At 40.7% G+C, this 15,005-nt stretch overlaps 1 protein-coding gene across 1 annotated transcript in view; it reads right to left on the bottom strand.

Moving 5' to 3' along the window:
* Window positions 1-15,005, bottom strand: part of LOC309495979 (uncharacterized protein) — a 40,850-nt gene that overhangs the window by 6,493 nt on the left and 19,352 nt on the right. Inside the window, 2 exon segments of the mRNA XM_082165901.1 lie at window positions 1,191-1,340; window positions 5,424-10,202. Coding sequence (XP_082022027.1) covers window positions 1,191-1,340; window positions 5,424-10,202 — 4,929 coding nt within the window.

The raw sequence follows: 15,005 nt of genomic DNA, 5'->3' as shown, positions 1-15,005 counted from the left end.
AAAACAATTCCCCGTCGTCCAAATTAAACAATTCCCCATCGTAAGTACACATTGATGGCCTAAGACACGAAACGAGCGGTTTGTGTGAGAAAACGAACAGTATTTATATCGTTTTTACCACTTATACGCAGCCATGTCGAAGTGCTCTGATCTGACGTGTGCGCAGACTGGTGCATAGATATATACACACTAGATGTCGCCTTGTCTACGGCAGTTCATTGGAACGAATGTCTTTAAGGCGACATCTAGTGTATATATCTATGCACCAGTCTGCGTACACGTCAGTTCAGATCACTCGGACATGTCTGCGTATAAGAGGTAAAAACGATATAAATACTGTTCGTTTTCTCACACAAACCGCTCGTTTCGTGTCTTAGGCCATCAATGTGTACTTACGATGGGGAATTGTTTAATTTGGACGACGGGGAATTGTTTTAATTTGGACTCTGTGCTTGTGTTTTGAGACCGTGACCATAGACCTGCATTATATGACTGACAGACAAGAACGGTTTGACCTAAAAATATCAAAATTGAAACTACTGCGGAAAAAAAGACGCCTACATCTTGGATGCCCTTGAGGTAAGCTAAAACATACCAAAAATGAATTTCAAAGTGAACTATCCCTTTAAGAGCTGTCCTCTCAGATCTGTCCCAAACAAGTTATTGTGCTCCCCTTCCCCCCTTCCTCTGTTACAGAAGTGCATGTCTAGATTCATTGCAAGTAGACCTTCAGCTGGGTCACATAATCAAATAAACAAGTTTGTGATGGATCAAATAATGTTTGATCATCAGGTTTCAGCTGTACATTTTATTTATGATCAAACATTACTTAGCCTACTCAACTGCTTACTTTTAACACATGGTGACACCTCTAAAATATGTCTAATATGGCTGAACTTTTACCGTTCACTTTTAATTGTTGAGACAATATGCTTTGTTTTTGTAATTCCACTAGTTGCCACTGGCATCACAGAAGCTGCATACCTCACATTTAACCATAATATCAGGTTTGTTTGTTTTACTTTTGTTTAAAATCCTGAAGCCTTTCTTTCTGAAAATACACATGCACAAGACTTCACAGAACTTCAGTATGTGTGATGTCTACATACAGTGACACAGATAATGGAAGAAAATGGCATTAATATAAAACAAGACTAAAACTTCTCTAAAGATTTTCTGTGAATGTTCACCTTTATTGGATAATTTGATTCAAAACCGTCAGTCAAGTGCCCATAGAGGCTGTTTCCTATTACACACTTATCTGTGTTTTCAGGTGAATCTGAAAGAGAGAAAACAGCACTAGTTTGTAAAATATTACCACTGAAGATTTTAGGGTTCAACTAAAACAACATTTTTGTAATTTGCTCACCCTTGTTACAAACTTATAATATTTACTTTCATTTGTGGAACACAAAAGGCAGAATTAATAAGCTATGCACTTCATTATGCACCTTTGACTCACGTACTGTATGTGCACTGAATGCCAGCGATAGTGTCACCTCATTTTTAGGTGAACTATTGTCTGTATGGTTATTACATTCACTGTTTTGGATTGCCGCCTTGAACTTTTGAATGTGAGTACAGAATGACTCATCTGGTGTGCGATTCCAGTCAACAGTCACTTGCCGGTAGCAACAACCTCCCATGGTCCTGCCCCACCCAGAAAGTTTTATTTATTTAGGGAGCAATGTATTTGTTAGACTAATAAAATGAAAAGTAAAATTATTGTGTTTCTAAATAAATAAAGCAGCAATTTGATGTCCTAAAATCACAAGTCTGATTTAATTTATTGATTAGAAGCTATAGCCTACATGATCACAAACATGACATACTTTTTTTCCATACACATATTCACATTTTTTTGAAGAATCCTATACAGGTACAATAGTCTTTGTTCAAGGTTTTGGACAAAGCTGTGTGCCTGTACCTACAGAGTGTATGGCTAACTTCTGACCTAGTTTCAGGTCCTGACAAGCTCTGAACTGCTTGTGAAGGGTAATTTTAAGGAACGACCTCAGGTGATAAGGTGTTCTCTTCTCTGACCATGGTGGGTAACCTTGACCTGTGTGGTCCAGCAGCTTTGGTTACCAAGTTCTCCACTACAGTTCCTTCTGATCCTGCCCTTTGTTCTCAAGCCAAGAAACTGCTGGACTGCTGATTTTTCAGAATCATTTATCCCTTTGAGTCTTTTGAGTGCAAAGTCCTGACCAAACCAAGCTGGTTATCTCTATCATGCCTGCTGTGCTTCAGATTGGACATCATCCCGTAATGGTTGGGAGGGACCAATTGGCTGCTGTGAAGTTTTCTGAGATTGATCTGCTATCTGCTTACTGTTCGCACATGCTAAAAATGGCACTCCTGTACGTATTACTTCCAACTTTTGTTCTACCTTTTTCAGGGGGAGGTGAAAACAACTGGGGTGGGTGCAGTATTGTTGCATGAGGATGTTGTCCTGGCACACTGCTCTATTTTTGCAATGTCCCAACCTCCTATTGGTAGAACCCACTTTCAAAATCTTTCCAGAAATGTCATTGGATGTTTCCTAGACTCAGCTCTATGATGGGAAGATGGTTTGTTCACGCGGTTCTGTTGAAGATTTGTGCATGTACATGGGTGCAAACTAATTACTTGGTATTATGGGTGCTCCCATTTCCTTGGCGAATTCCAATGCCGCTATCCTCTACAATCATTTAAACTAGTTGACCCGTGAGGCCTGAGGTGAAATGTGAGTTTTACTGTATTTGCCTCATTTACAAAATACAGTGGTATTTGTAATTTATGGGTGGGGGTGTTACGTCCCACGACATATGCATTTGTGTTTTACAATAATGTGTAAGTGTCATTCATTGATGTACTGTGTGTGTGTGTGCTGCCAGTGGACCCAACGGCCTGCTGGGAGTTGTAGTTTTTATTGTATGTTCTGTCCAATTTCCTGTGCTCCTCCCTGTCCTTATTTAGGTGATGGGACCTACCAGCTGCTCCTCATCAGTGGCAAGAGGATCCAGTATTAAGCAGAGCTGGAGAGAGAGATGGGGGAAAGATTTCTTCTCCCAAGAGCTTGAGACTGTTGATGTTGCCAGTCCCAGAGTGTTGCTCTTGTTGATGTGTTAAGCTTAAATGTGGTGTTATGGCTGTAATGGCAGCTTGATGTGTTAAGCTTAAAAACAAGGAAAAAAATCCTAATTTTTAAAAAGTGTAATAAATGTTTACAAAATTTTTTATTAGATGCTATACAGAAAAAAATACTGTTATTTTACAGGTATTTCCTGAATTATTACAATCACCTTCGTTTCATCATTTTAACCATTAAAGTTAGTTTTCGTTGGCTAAAATTATATTCATCATAGTATATATAGTAGAGTATAATGTATAATAGAAGAAAAACACTTGCAATAAAGCATTAGAATTGTTAATCTGTAAAATTGCATGGATGGTGAATAGAGAGATGTTTGTCTTTTTTGACATAATAGGGATAAAATTACAGTGTTGTTACTGTTTGTCTAGTTTCACTCTCAGATATCTCAGAGACGTTGACCAGTCTGAAAGACTGTAAAAGACTAGTAGAGTAAAGTTATTCTCATCTGTCATTAGTTTGTAACTAAATAGTCATGTGTCATTTGATCAGTGAAGGTCGAGGACTGCCGTTTTCTGCTCAGATGTTTTTATTAGCTGTTATTAATGTCATTAACAGTGATCTTTGTCCTCATTGGCTGTGATGTTTGATTGACAGGTTGGATGATGGTTGTCCTGAGGGTTGTTCTAAACACACACACATACTTTAAACTAAATCTGATCTATGTACAGTTAATTACGTTAATGCTCAGTAGATTAACACACACACAGTGAGCATTGCAGTCAAAAAGCATTTGGCTTAAAATAACTCAAACTCACACCCTCCATAAGGTCAATTAACATCCAGACTGAACTCATGGCCCACTGTAACCTAGAACACTATTTTCACACTAACTGGGGTGAATCTGGTTCCTGAATAGTTTTTGTGTGTGTGTGTGTGTGTGTGTGTGTGTGTGTGTGTGTGTGCGTGTGCGTGTGTGTGTTCATTCTGTCCATTCATTGACAAAACGTTTAATGTATTAGACAGGGTTTAAATTTATTTAATTTTTTTCAGCTGTTGACCTGTATGCAGTATTTTCAATAAGACAAGAGGACAGATGTGCTATTTCTGCAAGTTTTGTTTTAATATAATTCACTGCTTATACAAAATGATGAAGCATTAAATGTATTAGTTACAGTCAGAGCCTAAAATAAACTTTTTTGCCACACCTGCCAAATGGCCGATATTGACTTAAGAAAATTTACTGTCCAGAAATATTTTTTACCGGGTGGCCATGAAAGGGACAGTTATGACACCAAAATTTCAGATACCAGTGAAAATTCACAATTTCACTCTATTACAATTTCAATACCACAGTTACTAGCCAAACTAATGTAAATTTAAAACATTAAGAGTGGATGCACGGATCAAATATACTGATACACATGTGTTTTCTTTCTCGACTGTTTACATTTACTTAAGACAACCGACTATGTTTACCAGGATATTTGCCTATACGGGCATTTTTGACATAATTTCTTATGAATTTGTCTGTTCAAGCACAAGAAGACATGAAAGAGAGCTCAATTAAGTATTTGCGCTGGGCAAGTGTTAAGTTTAGGCCCTGGTTATAGCACCGTTAATTTTTTATTTTTGTTTTTTTACATGTTTTTTCATTTTTATTAATCTAATTAAATAATGCTTTACTCAAGAGTTTTTTGAAAAACAATGAAACAGAATCATGAACATGAACATGAACAACATTTTCTTCCTAACCGTGAACTGTTAACATTTTACTTTGTTAGTAATGTGTCCATCTATTCCATCCGAGTTAATTGGCCTGAAATTGAGTGGAATTTCAGGTCCTTTGTTTGCTTATTCATTTTGGGAACAGATGAAAGTTGAGGGTAAATTTCACTATAATAGTATTTTTGAGAATTTTATGAATTCTTAATGTTAATAAAAAAATACATAACATGTATTTTAGATAGACTAAAAGTATATAAAAATACCCATAAGATGACACATTACAGAAAAGTTCATCATATATACTGAGTAAACAATGTTAAGCTATTAAACCAGCTCACATTTACATATTCACACTTATTTATATGTTTGTGTCATAAAGCCTATTCCATTAACATTTTATCATTAATACCCCTTTCTGGATATTTTAAGCTTTATAGTTTTGTCACAAAAAGGCATGTTCTTTTTGAAATTCAAATTATTTAACAGATGTGTATATGAGGAATTGAATCTTGTCTTTCAGTCTGTTGAATCCAGTGTATTGAGATGTGTAATAAAAATAATTTTCTTATTTTGAAGAATCGCAGAATAGATGTACTACTCTCATTTTTGATCTATTCCATTAGATATATTGATCCAAACTCTCAATAGCTTCTTGTTTTGAGTAGTTTCTCCATTCATCTGGTATCTTCCCCTTCCCCTTAAATGTTTTATTGTAGTATTTCACCAGATGTTTCTGGAATATGCACACAAACCACTTCCAGTAGGGCAGTTCAGAGAGATCAGAGGGGATGCTCCAGTCTGCATAAACTCCTCCTGCTCTTCTGTATTCTCGCCAGAGGACATTATCATTTGAGGCATTGGGATAAAAAGATCGACTGCTTGCCACCGCTGATGTGCAGATGCTAGTAGACAGGTTTGTCGTATTCTTGTAATGCATCCCGTTTAGTCCAACAACACGATGGAAATGAACATTGTGATCTCCATCATGGTTTTCTATGGTGTTGGTGCAGGAGGCTTTACAGAATGGACACTGAACCCAACAGCACTGACCGAAGTGATCAATCAGAAGCTTATCTGGCCTAAACTTGTAGTCCAGCTTTACTGGAAAAGTTTTTGTGTTAAATCTACTGATGATGTCAGACATTATAGCAGAAAGTTTGTCTCTTATCACATCTTCTAGGAGGCTGAAATCATCAACATCGTCATGTTTCACTCCAGTGAAGTCTTTTTCAGAGAAGATCAGCTCATCTGAGAGCTGCTGTGTGAAACTCTTCAACCACAAACCAACATCTCCTCTGTACTCTTGAACATGTTCAGTAGATTCTTGAGCTGCTTTGATGATCTTCTGCTGTAGGAGTTTAATGTTCTCCTTCATCTTGTGTAAAACACTGTCACTGAACTTATCAGTGATGTACCGACTGACTTCATCTCTGATGAAACTCTTGAAGTGATCTCTGGGATTATGAATGTAGTTCATGTATTTGTCAAAATCCTTCTCTTCTGCCAGTGTCTTCAGGATGTGTTTCTCCAGTTTTGATCTGTTTCCATTCAGTGATTCACAGTATGATCTCATTTCATCTGACAAATCTCTGGCAGTCTTCTTGTAGACACTCTGCTCAATGGGCTCTTGAAGTTTCTGACAGATGATCTCACCAAAAATGGCAGCTGATGTTGCTTCATGACAATATTTCTGGAAAATACTATAGTACTCTTCTCTCTTCTTCTCATCATATTTCACGGGACTATTGGCATCCCTGAACATTTTGTGTTGGTCAGTGATCATCTTGTTTGCTCTCTTACAGATGGAAAGAACCAAATCCCTGAAGAAATAATTCTTGAAATCATATCTCACTTGTCCTTCCTGAAGTGCTGTTACTCTTTTCTTAATGTAATCTGTGAGGTGTTGAATACATCTGATGTTGTAGCCCATCTTTGAAATGTTAGATGACATGATCATTGAGTATGCATGCCGAGCAACGTCTGTGACTAATGCTCTTATTTGGGCTTCATCCTCTCTTGATAGATTGCAACCGAATATCTTAGTTGATCTGTGGGTGTTTGTGACTGATCCTGTACATTTCCTGGATTTCTTCAACTGTACATACTCTGAATAACTTGGTACAGAAAAAATATCTCTGTACTCACTTTTCTCCTTATGTTGGCCTACAGAAACACTTCCATAGGTGTCACTGAGAATCTCTTTCACATCTCTCAGTATGTCAATGTCTTTGATTGGAGGAGTGTCTGAGATGATCTTCTTCACACTCTGTTTCCAAAACAAATCAAACTCTTTCTTCACTGTTTCTTCACCATTTGCTTTATCTTTCAGTTTTAAGGCAAGTTCTTTGCTCTTTTCATAGAGAGTGTTTTCTTGATGTGTCCTCTGAGCATCAATCTTTTTCTTCAGGTCTCGTTGCTGAAGAACCTCATTTAATTCCCTCTTTGTTTCTTTCACAATGTTTTCCTGAAGCTCCTTGATTTTGATTTCAAATGATGTTTTCCACTGAATCAGTATATCAGCATCCGTGTCCTTTTCAAAGAATTCAGACATTGATTTTTCCACTTCTTCACTTGTTTTCTTCAGTTCTTCTTGAAGATCAGTTTCCTCAACCTTATGGATTGCTTCATTTTCTATTTGGTTGTAAACTTTGTTCTCAGTTTCCTTCATGGCACTGCGAAGACTCCAGGTCCATTTGCTGTATTCGGTCTCCAGTTTTCTGTAGGCTGAAATCTCCAGAGATTTTCTGAAGTTGATTATGAATTGTGTATTCAGTAAAGCCTCCCAGAGATCTTTAATACGATCTTTTAAGTGTGTCAGCATCATTCCATGTGACTTTGATGCATACGTTTGAATAGATTCTTTTAGCTCTTGAATGTTCTCGCAGTAGTTTGGGTTTGGTGGTGCCATGGGTGGGCTTCCTTCCCAGAGCTGAGCAAAATACTTCACATCATTCTGAACATCAAATCTAATGACATCACTGAAACATTCTGCATCATAGTCTTCCTCTTTAGCAGCGAGTTTTGTCATCTCATCCAGTTTTTCCTGCAGTCGTCTCCTTCCCTCCATGTTTTTAAGTCTGCCTGTGACATCTGAAAAGTTCTGATTCACAAACACACAGCTTGGATTCAGTCCGACCTTCTTCATCCTCATAAAGGCCTGAACAACAATCTGAAGAATTGACTGCATGTCAGCTGGGTTTTCTCCAAATATATTGATCATGGTCAGATTACTAAAACCAACAACAAATGTGGCCAATTCATTGTCATGATGTCTTTTTGATCTTCCAGCCAGTTCTAGAGCACGAAGACCTTCAGTATCAACAACCAGAATATAGTCAAAGTTCATCTGTGGTTTTATCTCGTCTGAGACTTTGACCAGCTGCATGAAAGCTCCTCTGGTGCACCTGCCAGCACTGACGGCAAACTGGAGTCCAAACATAGCGTTCAGCATGGTGGATTTCCCAGAGCTCTGAATCCCTAAAACTGACAGAACAAAGACTCTCTGGTCTCCCAGTTTCTGAATGAGTGCATCTATAACAGCAGAGATCCAGACCAGAGGAACATGGGCAGCATCTCCATCCATCAGCTCCAGTGGGAATCCAGAGATCATCATCTCTGCTGCAAGACTCGGGAGAGAAGAGAAGTGAAACTGCAGGTCTTTCTTGTTCTTCTTCACAGATGTACATGATTCATAGATCTGTCCGATCTCCCTCATGATGTTCTCCAAACCAAAGGCCGCAGCTTGAAGATCCTCAGATATTCTCTCAAGTTCTGTTTGTTCAGCTTTGAATTGTTCAGGTTTTTCATTGTTCTCTTTCAGTTTTAAAACTGCTGACCACTTTTCATCATACTTGTGATGAAGAGCAGAAATATCTGGAGAGGTATATTCATCCAGCACGATTTCAAGCCATTTAAGGAAATAGATCTTACTCTGAGCATGCAAGTGTATTTCTTTAATAAAGAACTGTATAAAAGTACTTATGTTAAATGCATGCTGCTGCTCACGTAATCGCTTCAGGTTGGCTTGTTTTTGGCTGATGTCCATTTCTGTCTCATCTCCTCGAGGTCGATGTAGTTCTTTGTTCTTCTGACTCCACTGATGCCACAGTTTTCCCTGACAGGGCAGAAATGATTTTTTGATTTCTGTCAGATCTTTCTTCTCCAGTAAACTCATCATCTGCTGTGCTGCTTCTCTTCCTCTCTTGCAGTCATCGTCATCTTCCTCATCTACTCTGATGTCTGAGTGTTTGGACACATCTTCAAGTTTAAAAGTGGAAGATGATTCTGAGAGACAATCATTTATAGTTTGTCTGAGTTCCTCAGATACATCTGACAGATGTCTGTCCTTCAAACCAATTTTGAATTTCCCTTTGTCCATCACAGTTACAGTAGATTCATCTTCAGTGAAAAGACAAATGAGTGGCTTTCTGTCCTTGTACAGGTTTTGGATTATTGTTGAGCTTTCGTCATTCCTGGGAAGTTGAGGTAGAAGAACAACATTGACTGAGGCCATTTCAGTGAGGATCTGCAGCTGTTTCTCATGGTCTCCTGCATCACCATGTAGATTACAGAACGCAACACAGTCAGCGAATTTATCTGTGTTTTTCCCAGAGGGGCAGAACCAGGCGATCTCCACCACTCCATCCATCAGGACTCTGGTTCTGCTGCTGCCTGAGCAGTTCCTGTGGAAGAACGTGTTGTGTTTCTCATTGATCAGACTGTTCATCAGATGAGACTTCGATGAGGACACAGAGCCAAACCTGAAGAAAGACACCATTGGGGTTTCTGCCTTGTAGACAAGATGGGTTTGACTGATGATTTCATTGTTGTTGTTTCTCATCTTCCATCTCTTGTTGATTTGTCTGAATGTCCAGAGAGGAAACTCAATCTGTTGTGTGAATGGATCAGGAACAAGCAAAGGCAGAGCGTACTGACACTGGGACAGTTTGGTCACCATCATCTGCTTCAGGAAACCATCAGCACAATGAAACACAGCCATCTGAACATCCATCGGGTGGATTTGCTCAGATTGACTTTCTTCTTCATTAGAGAAAGATGTTTTTTTGAAAATATCACTGTTGCCTTCAGTTGATTCATTGTCTATTTGTTGTGTGTGAACCTGTTCATTGGTATCTTTAACATTAGTGTATCTTACTCTGTAGTTCATCGTCAGAAGTTTTTGTATGAAACTCAGAACCAGTTCCTCCTCAGCACAGGACACAGGACAGGTCTGTAATGAATGTGCAGTTAACTGAAGAACTTCTTCTCTTTTAAATGTATTTTTGTTCTTGTCAAGATGAAGTCTGTGAAATAGATGCTCTATTTGTTTTCTTTCGGTCTTATCCTGTTGTATGTGTTGATCTGGGCTGACTCCTCCTGGTTTAATGTCTTTGTTTTCTCTCTGTTGGATAGAAGAAGAAAAAAACAATGATACATATTTATCAGCGTTTTCCAGTACTCTTTTAATTATAAGTAATTATATGTAATTCCCATTTAGTCAGTCACGTTCAACATCACATTAATATACTGATGTATTCTGTTACTATGTTTCTGGTTTCGTTGTTTTTTGGCTTAATTGAAGCTGCTCTCCACCCTCCTCCGCTCTCACTACCCTCAATGGAGGAGCCAACAAGGGTTACATGGAGATTCCACAGGTGAAGCGTGCAGTTGCGGTCAGTGGCGGTTCTACATTGAATTATACCCTGGGCGAGACCCCCTTCGAGCTTATAGAGTTTTTAAAAATGAGAGTGGCCGAGAGCTACTTAAAGCTCTTAAATAATGTATCATAACTCTCTTTTAACAACTATTCAAACTGTTTTAGACCTAAAATAGTTTTTGTAGGCCTACATATGTCACCATTAAATGTCAGAGAAAAGAACAGAATCAGAGATTACATTTTTTTTATTTTATATTTGCATATTATACTGTAAAAACACATAATTAAAGTTGATTTTAGTTGATCATAGTTGATCATAACTAGAGATGAAATGCCATGGAATTTTCATTTCATGATTATAGTGACCAAAATGATCACGGTTATCACAGAATCTTGTTCAAAAAGTACTAATTGTTAAGAAGACAGCCAATAAGCGTGCTCTTTACTGCGTGACGTCAGTTAGTTTATGCCTGCTGAAGACAGATGAGAGTTAAGTTTTCTGAGGATGAAAAGAAACAGTAGCAATTGTTTTCCATAAAGTGGACATTCCCTTTCGTGAGTCATTCTAATTCTAGTCAGTCAAATAATTCTAGCCGGCTCAGCCAAACTTTATCAGATGGCGGCTCAATTTGGCTTACGAAATTATTGGCTGGCGGCGGCTGAAATTCTAAATGGCGCAAATGGCGGCGCCTGGTGGCGGCTTCTTCGAGCCAGATAATGAGTGTTTACACTGGACCTAGGATGTCAGAACCCCAGAGTATGGAATATCAGATCCAAGGTGCACGGCCTAGACGTTTAGTTCGCCAGCCAGCATACCTCCAAGACTTCGAAGTTCAGTATCCAGCGAACACTCAAGTAACTGTACCTTTCAGACAGATAGCACAGCAGACACAAGGGCGAGAAGATAAACAATGGGACGATACCCCAATTGCTCGTCTGCAAACATCCCTAGATTACAGATTAGAAGAAGGAGCTGAAAGTGGAACACCTGATTCTTTAGAGGTAAAGAGTCCACAAACAGAGCCATGGTTTCTTAAAGACCAGTGGAGTGCACAAGATGACTATAGCCATTCCTTACCTCTGGAACTTCACAAGACAGTGCATGACCTTGAAAAAGAGAATAGAGAGCTTCGTCAATCTCAATTATCAATGAGGGAGGAGATCAGACGACTGACAGAAATCCAACAAGGTATGCAAGACATGTTCATGAGGAGCCAGTCAAGTCAAAGGTCATCTCCCACTGCTAAACAACAGTATCTATCCCAAACCTATCCAGTGCCCTCACCTAGAACTATTTACAGGGAGTCAGAAACACCTGTGCCTAAACCAGCACCCTGTGCTCATCCAGTACCGGCACCATGCAGAATTTCAACTCCAAAGAGTACAAACCCTTATAGTACAGACAGTAATGCCCAACATGCTCCTCCTCCAGTTCAACATCAGTACGATGACACCCTTTATACTGGTAGAGTAGCAGCCCAGGTTCCCTCCAGTACGCATGACCCCTACAGACATTACCTGGGTCGACTGCAGCCAGAGATGGATAGATCAGCCCCTACTCCCTCCATACCCTCTGCGCATTATTCCGTCCAGCCCAACTGGTTACCCGCAAACCCACCGAGGTGGCAGATGAATGTGAATAGACAGGAGACAATCTACAGAGGTCCTCAGCCAACTATACCGTATTTCTCCCATCGAGATCCAGGTGAATTCACCCGCCTTAAGTTAGCCTGGGTAATCTGTTGCCAGAGGACGCAACTGAACTCTTTAAGTACCAGGTTCTAGTTGACCACTTGAAGTTAATGGAAGCCCGTTTGATAGCAGATTCATTCTTGAACTCCCTTACTCCATATCCAGACACTATGGCAGCACTTACTGAGAGGTATGGGCGACCTCACCAACTTGCACTAAATAGAATAGCTGCTGTAATGGACTCCCCGGACGTCCATTCTGGAGATACTGCAGGGTTTGAACGCTTTGCTCTACAAATCCAGGCACTGGTAGGTCTCCTGAATACACTGGGCACAGAAGGAGAAGTTGAATTACGGTGTGGATCACATGTGGCTTGACTCCTGACTAAACTACCTCCAGAGTTGCGGTCATCCTTTAGAAGGCACATGAGTTATGAACCAGGTGTTGTGTACACACTCCTTGACTTTGCTAAGTGGCTCAAGTTTGAGTCATGGTGTCAAGACCATGAAAGCATTGGTGGAGACAAAGCTCACAGAGTCAAACAAAGAACAGACACCCGCAGGGATTCCAAGTTGAAATATCAACCAACCACAATACTCCATGGTGCAGATCAACCATCATTATCGGTGCTACCACAGCCAGCTAAAAGCATAAATAAAAGCAATGCCTTCTGCCCTTACTGTGATGGCAAAGACCACTACCTGAGCCAGTGTACGTCCTTCCAAGCTCTTTCCAAAGACCAAGTGACTGACTGGATAAAATCGAATAATAGATGTTGGAAGTGTGGACGTTCCCATCGAGCTGCGCAGTGCACTCTGAAGAAGCCATGTCGTTTGTGCAATGGAAAGCACTTGCAAATTCTCCACGATGTGAATAGGCCAATGAAGGAAGGCACCTGCCTTGTCAGCTCTACCAATACACCACTGTACATGGACAGGCCTGAAGGGTCCAATCGAGTCCTTCTCAAGGTCATTAGAGTCATCCTGCAACACAAGGGTCAGAGTTTAGACACATATGCCGTGCTTGATGATGGTTCAGAGCGCACAATCCTTCTGTCGTCTGCAGCTCAAAGACTAGGTCTCACAGGGCAGTCAGAGGACTGAGCCTTGAGGACTATAAGGCAGGACATCACAGTGTTTCATGGTACAGCAGTTTCCTTCAGGATCTCAACACCCTCTCAACCTAATAAGAGCTATCTCATCGAGAGAGCCTTTACAGCCGACCCATTGAGCCTAGCAGAACATTCCTATCCTGTTGCAGCCCTTCAACAGAAATACAGCCACTTGTGAGGTCTACCACTTCAGCCCATACATAAAGCCAGCCCACTGCTGTTGATTGGAGCAGACCATCCTCACTTAATAACCCCTATAGAACCAGTCCGCCTTGGTCCACCGGGGGCCAGGTCCAGCACGAGTTCTTGAAGAGAAATTGAAGTCTCAGCAGTGTCTGCATATCACTATTAATCCTTCAATGGTGGAGCTTTTTCAGAATGTCGAAAGACTCTGGCAGGCCGACGTCCTCCCCATTAGATCCGGGCTGGTCACAAGGTCAAAACAAGATCAAGAAGCGCTTACCCTTCTTCAGACTCATACCACAAGAGTATTGGTTGATGGAGTTAGCCGATATGCTACCCCACTCCTACGCAAGAGAGACATGGCTCTTCTTCAGGCTTCTAAAGAGGCTGTACTGCAAAACCTAAGGAGTACAGAAAAGCGTCTGGAAAGGGACTCCATTAAAGCTGCTGCATACAAGGAAGAAATAAGGAAACTTGAAGTCTCTGGCTATGCACGCAAACTTTCCCCTGAAGAAGTCAACGATGAGAGTCATGGTTCATTCCTCACCATATGGTTCAACATAATGGAAAGAATCATGTGGTTTTCAACTGTTCCTTCCAGTTTAGAGGCCACAGCTTGAATGACTACCTACTGCCTGGACCAGCGTTAGGCCCATCCTTATTGGGCGTACCGTTACGCTTTCGTGAGCACAGAGTGGCAATAAGTGGTGACATCAAAGGGATGTTTCATCAGGTCCGCCTTCTTCCTGAAGACAAACATCTCCTCCGCTTTGTGTGGTGGGACCTCGACAGAACCAAACCTCCTGATGTTTACGAGTGGCAGGTGTTACCCTTTGGCACCACCTGTAGTCCGTGCTGTGCCATTTACGCCCTTCAACGGCACATCATGGACCACAGCAAGCCCAATGATGATGTCAGAGCCACGGTAGAGAAAAACTTCTATGTGGACAACTGCTTGCAGAGCTTACCGTCACCTGAGGAAGCAAAACAACTAGTGGATAAACTCCGCCAACTTCTGGCCAGTGGTGGTTTCGATCTTCGTCAGTGGGCAAGTAATGATCCAAGTGTGGTTGAGCACCTGCCAGCAGACGCACGATCCAACAGCACAGAATTGTGGTTGTCACAAGACCGGACTGACATTCAGGAATCCACACTGGGTTTAAAGTGGTACTGCCAATTAGCCACCCTTGGGTATAAAACCCGACCAGTGAAGTCTGGACCACGTACCCTTCGACACATCTACAGAATACGCGCAACTCAGTACGACCACCTTGGTTTCATCATCCCATTTACCACACAAGCTAAAGTTTTGGTACAAAAGTTGTGGGATAAGCAGAGGGAATGGGATGACCCCAACCTACCGGATGACCTCTTGAAATCCTGGAATGAATGGGAAGAACAACTCCCTACCTTAGCCAGCATTTCACTGCCTCGCTGTTTTGTATCTTTAGACACTGACCAGTTCCAGGTTACCAGACAGATACATATCTTCTGTGATGCCTCTGAGCAGGCTTATGGGTCTGTCTCGTATCTGCGCACAGAAAATGATAGAGGTCAAGTCC

Source organism: Leuciscus leuciscus (assembly GCF_965113295.1).
Source record: "Leuciscus leuciscus genome assembly, chromosome: 1".
Classification (NCBI taxonomy): Eukaryota; Metazoa; Chordata; class Actinopteri; order Cypriniformes; family Leuciscidae; genus Leuciscus; species Leuciscus leuciscus.
This window is presented reverse-complemented; position numbering and strand designations above follow the sequence as displayed.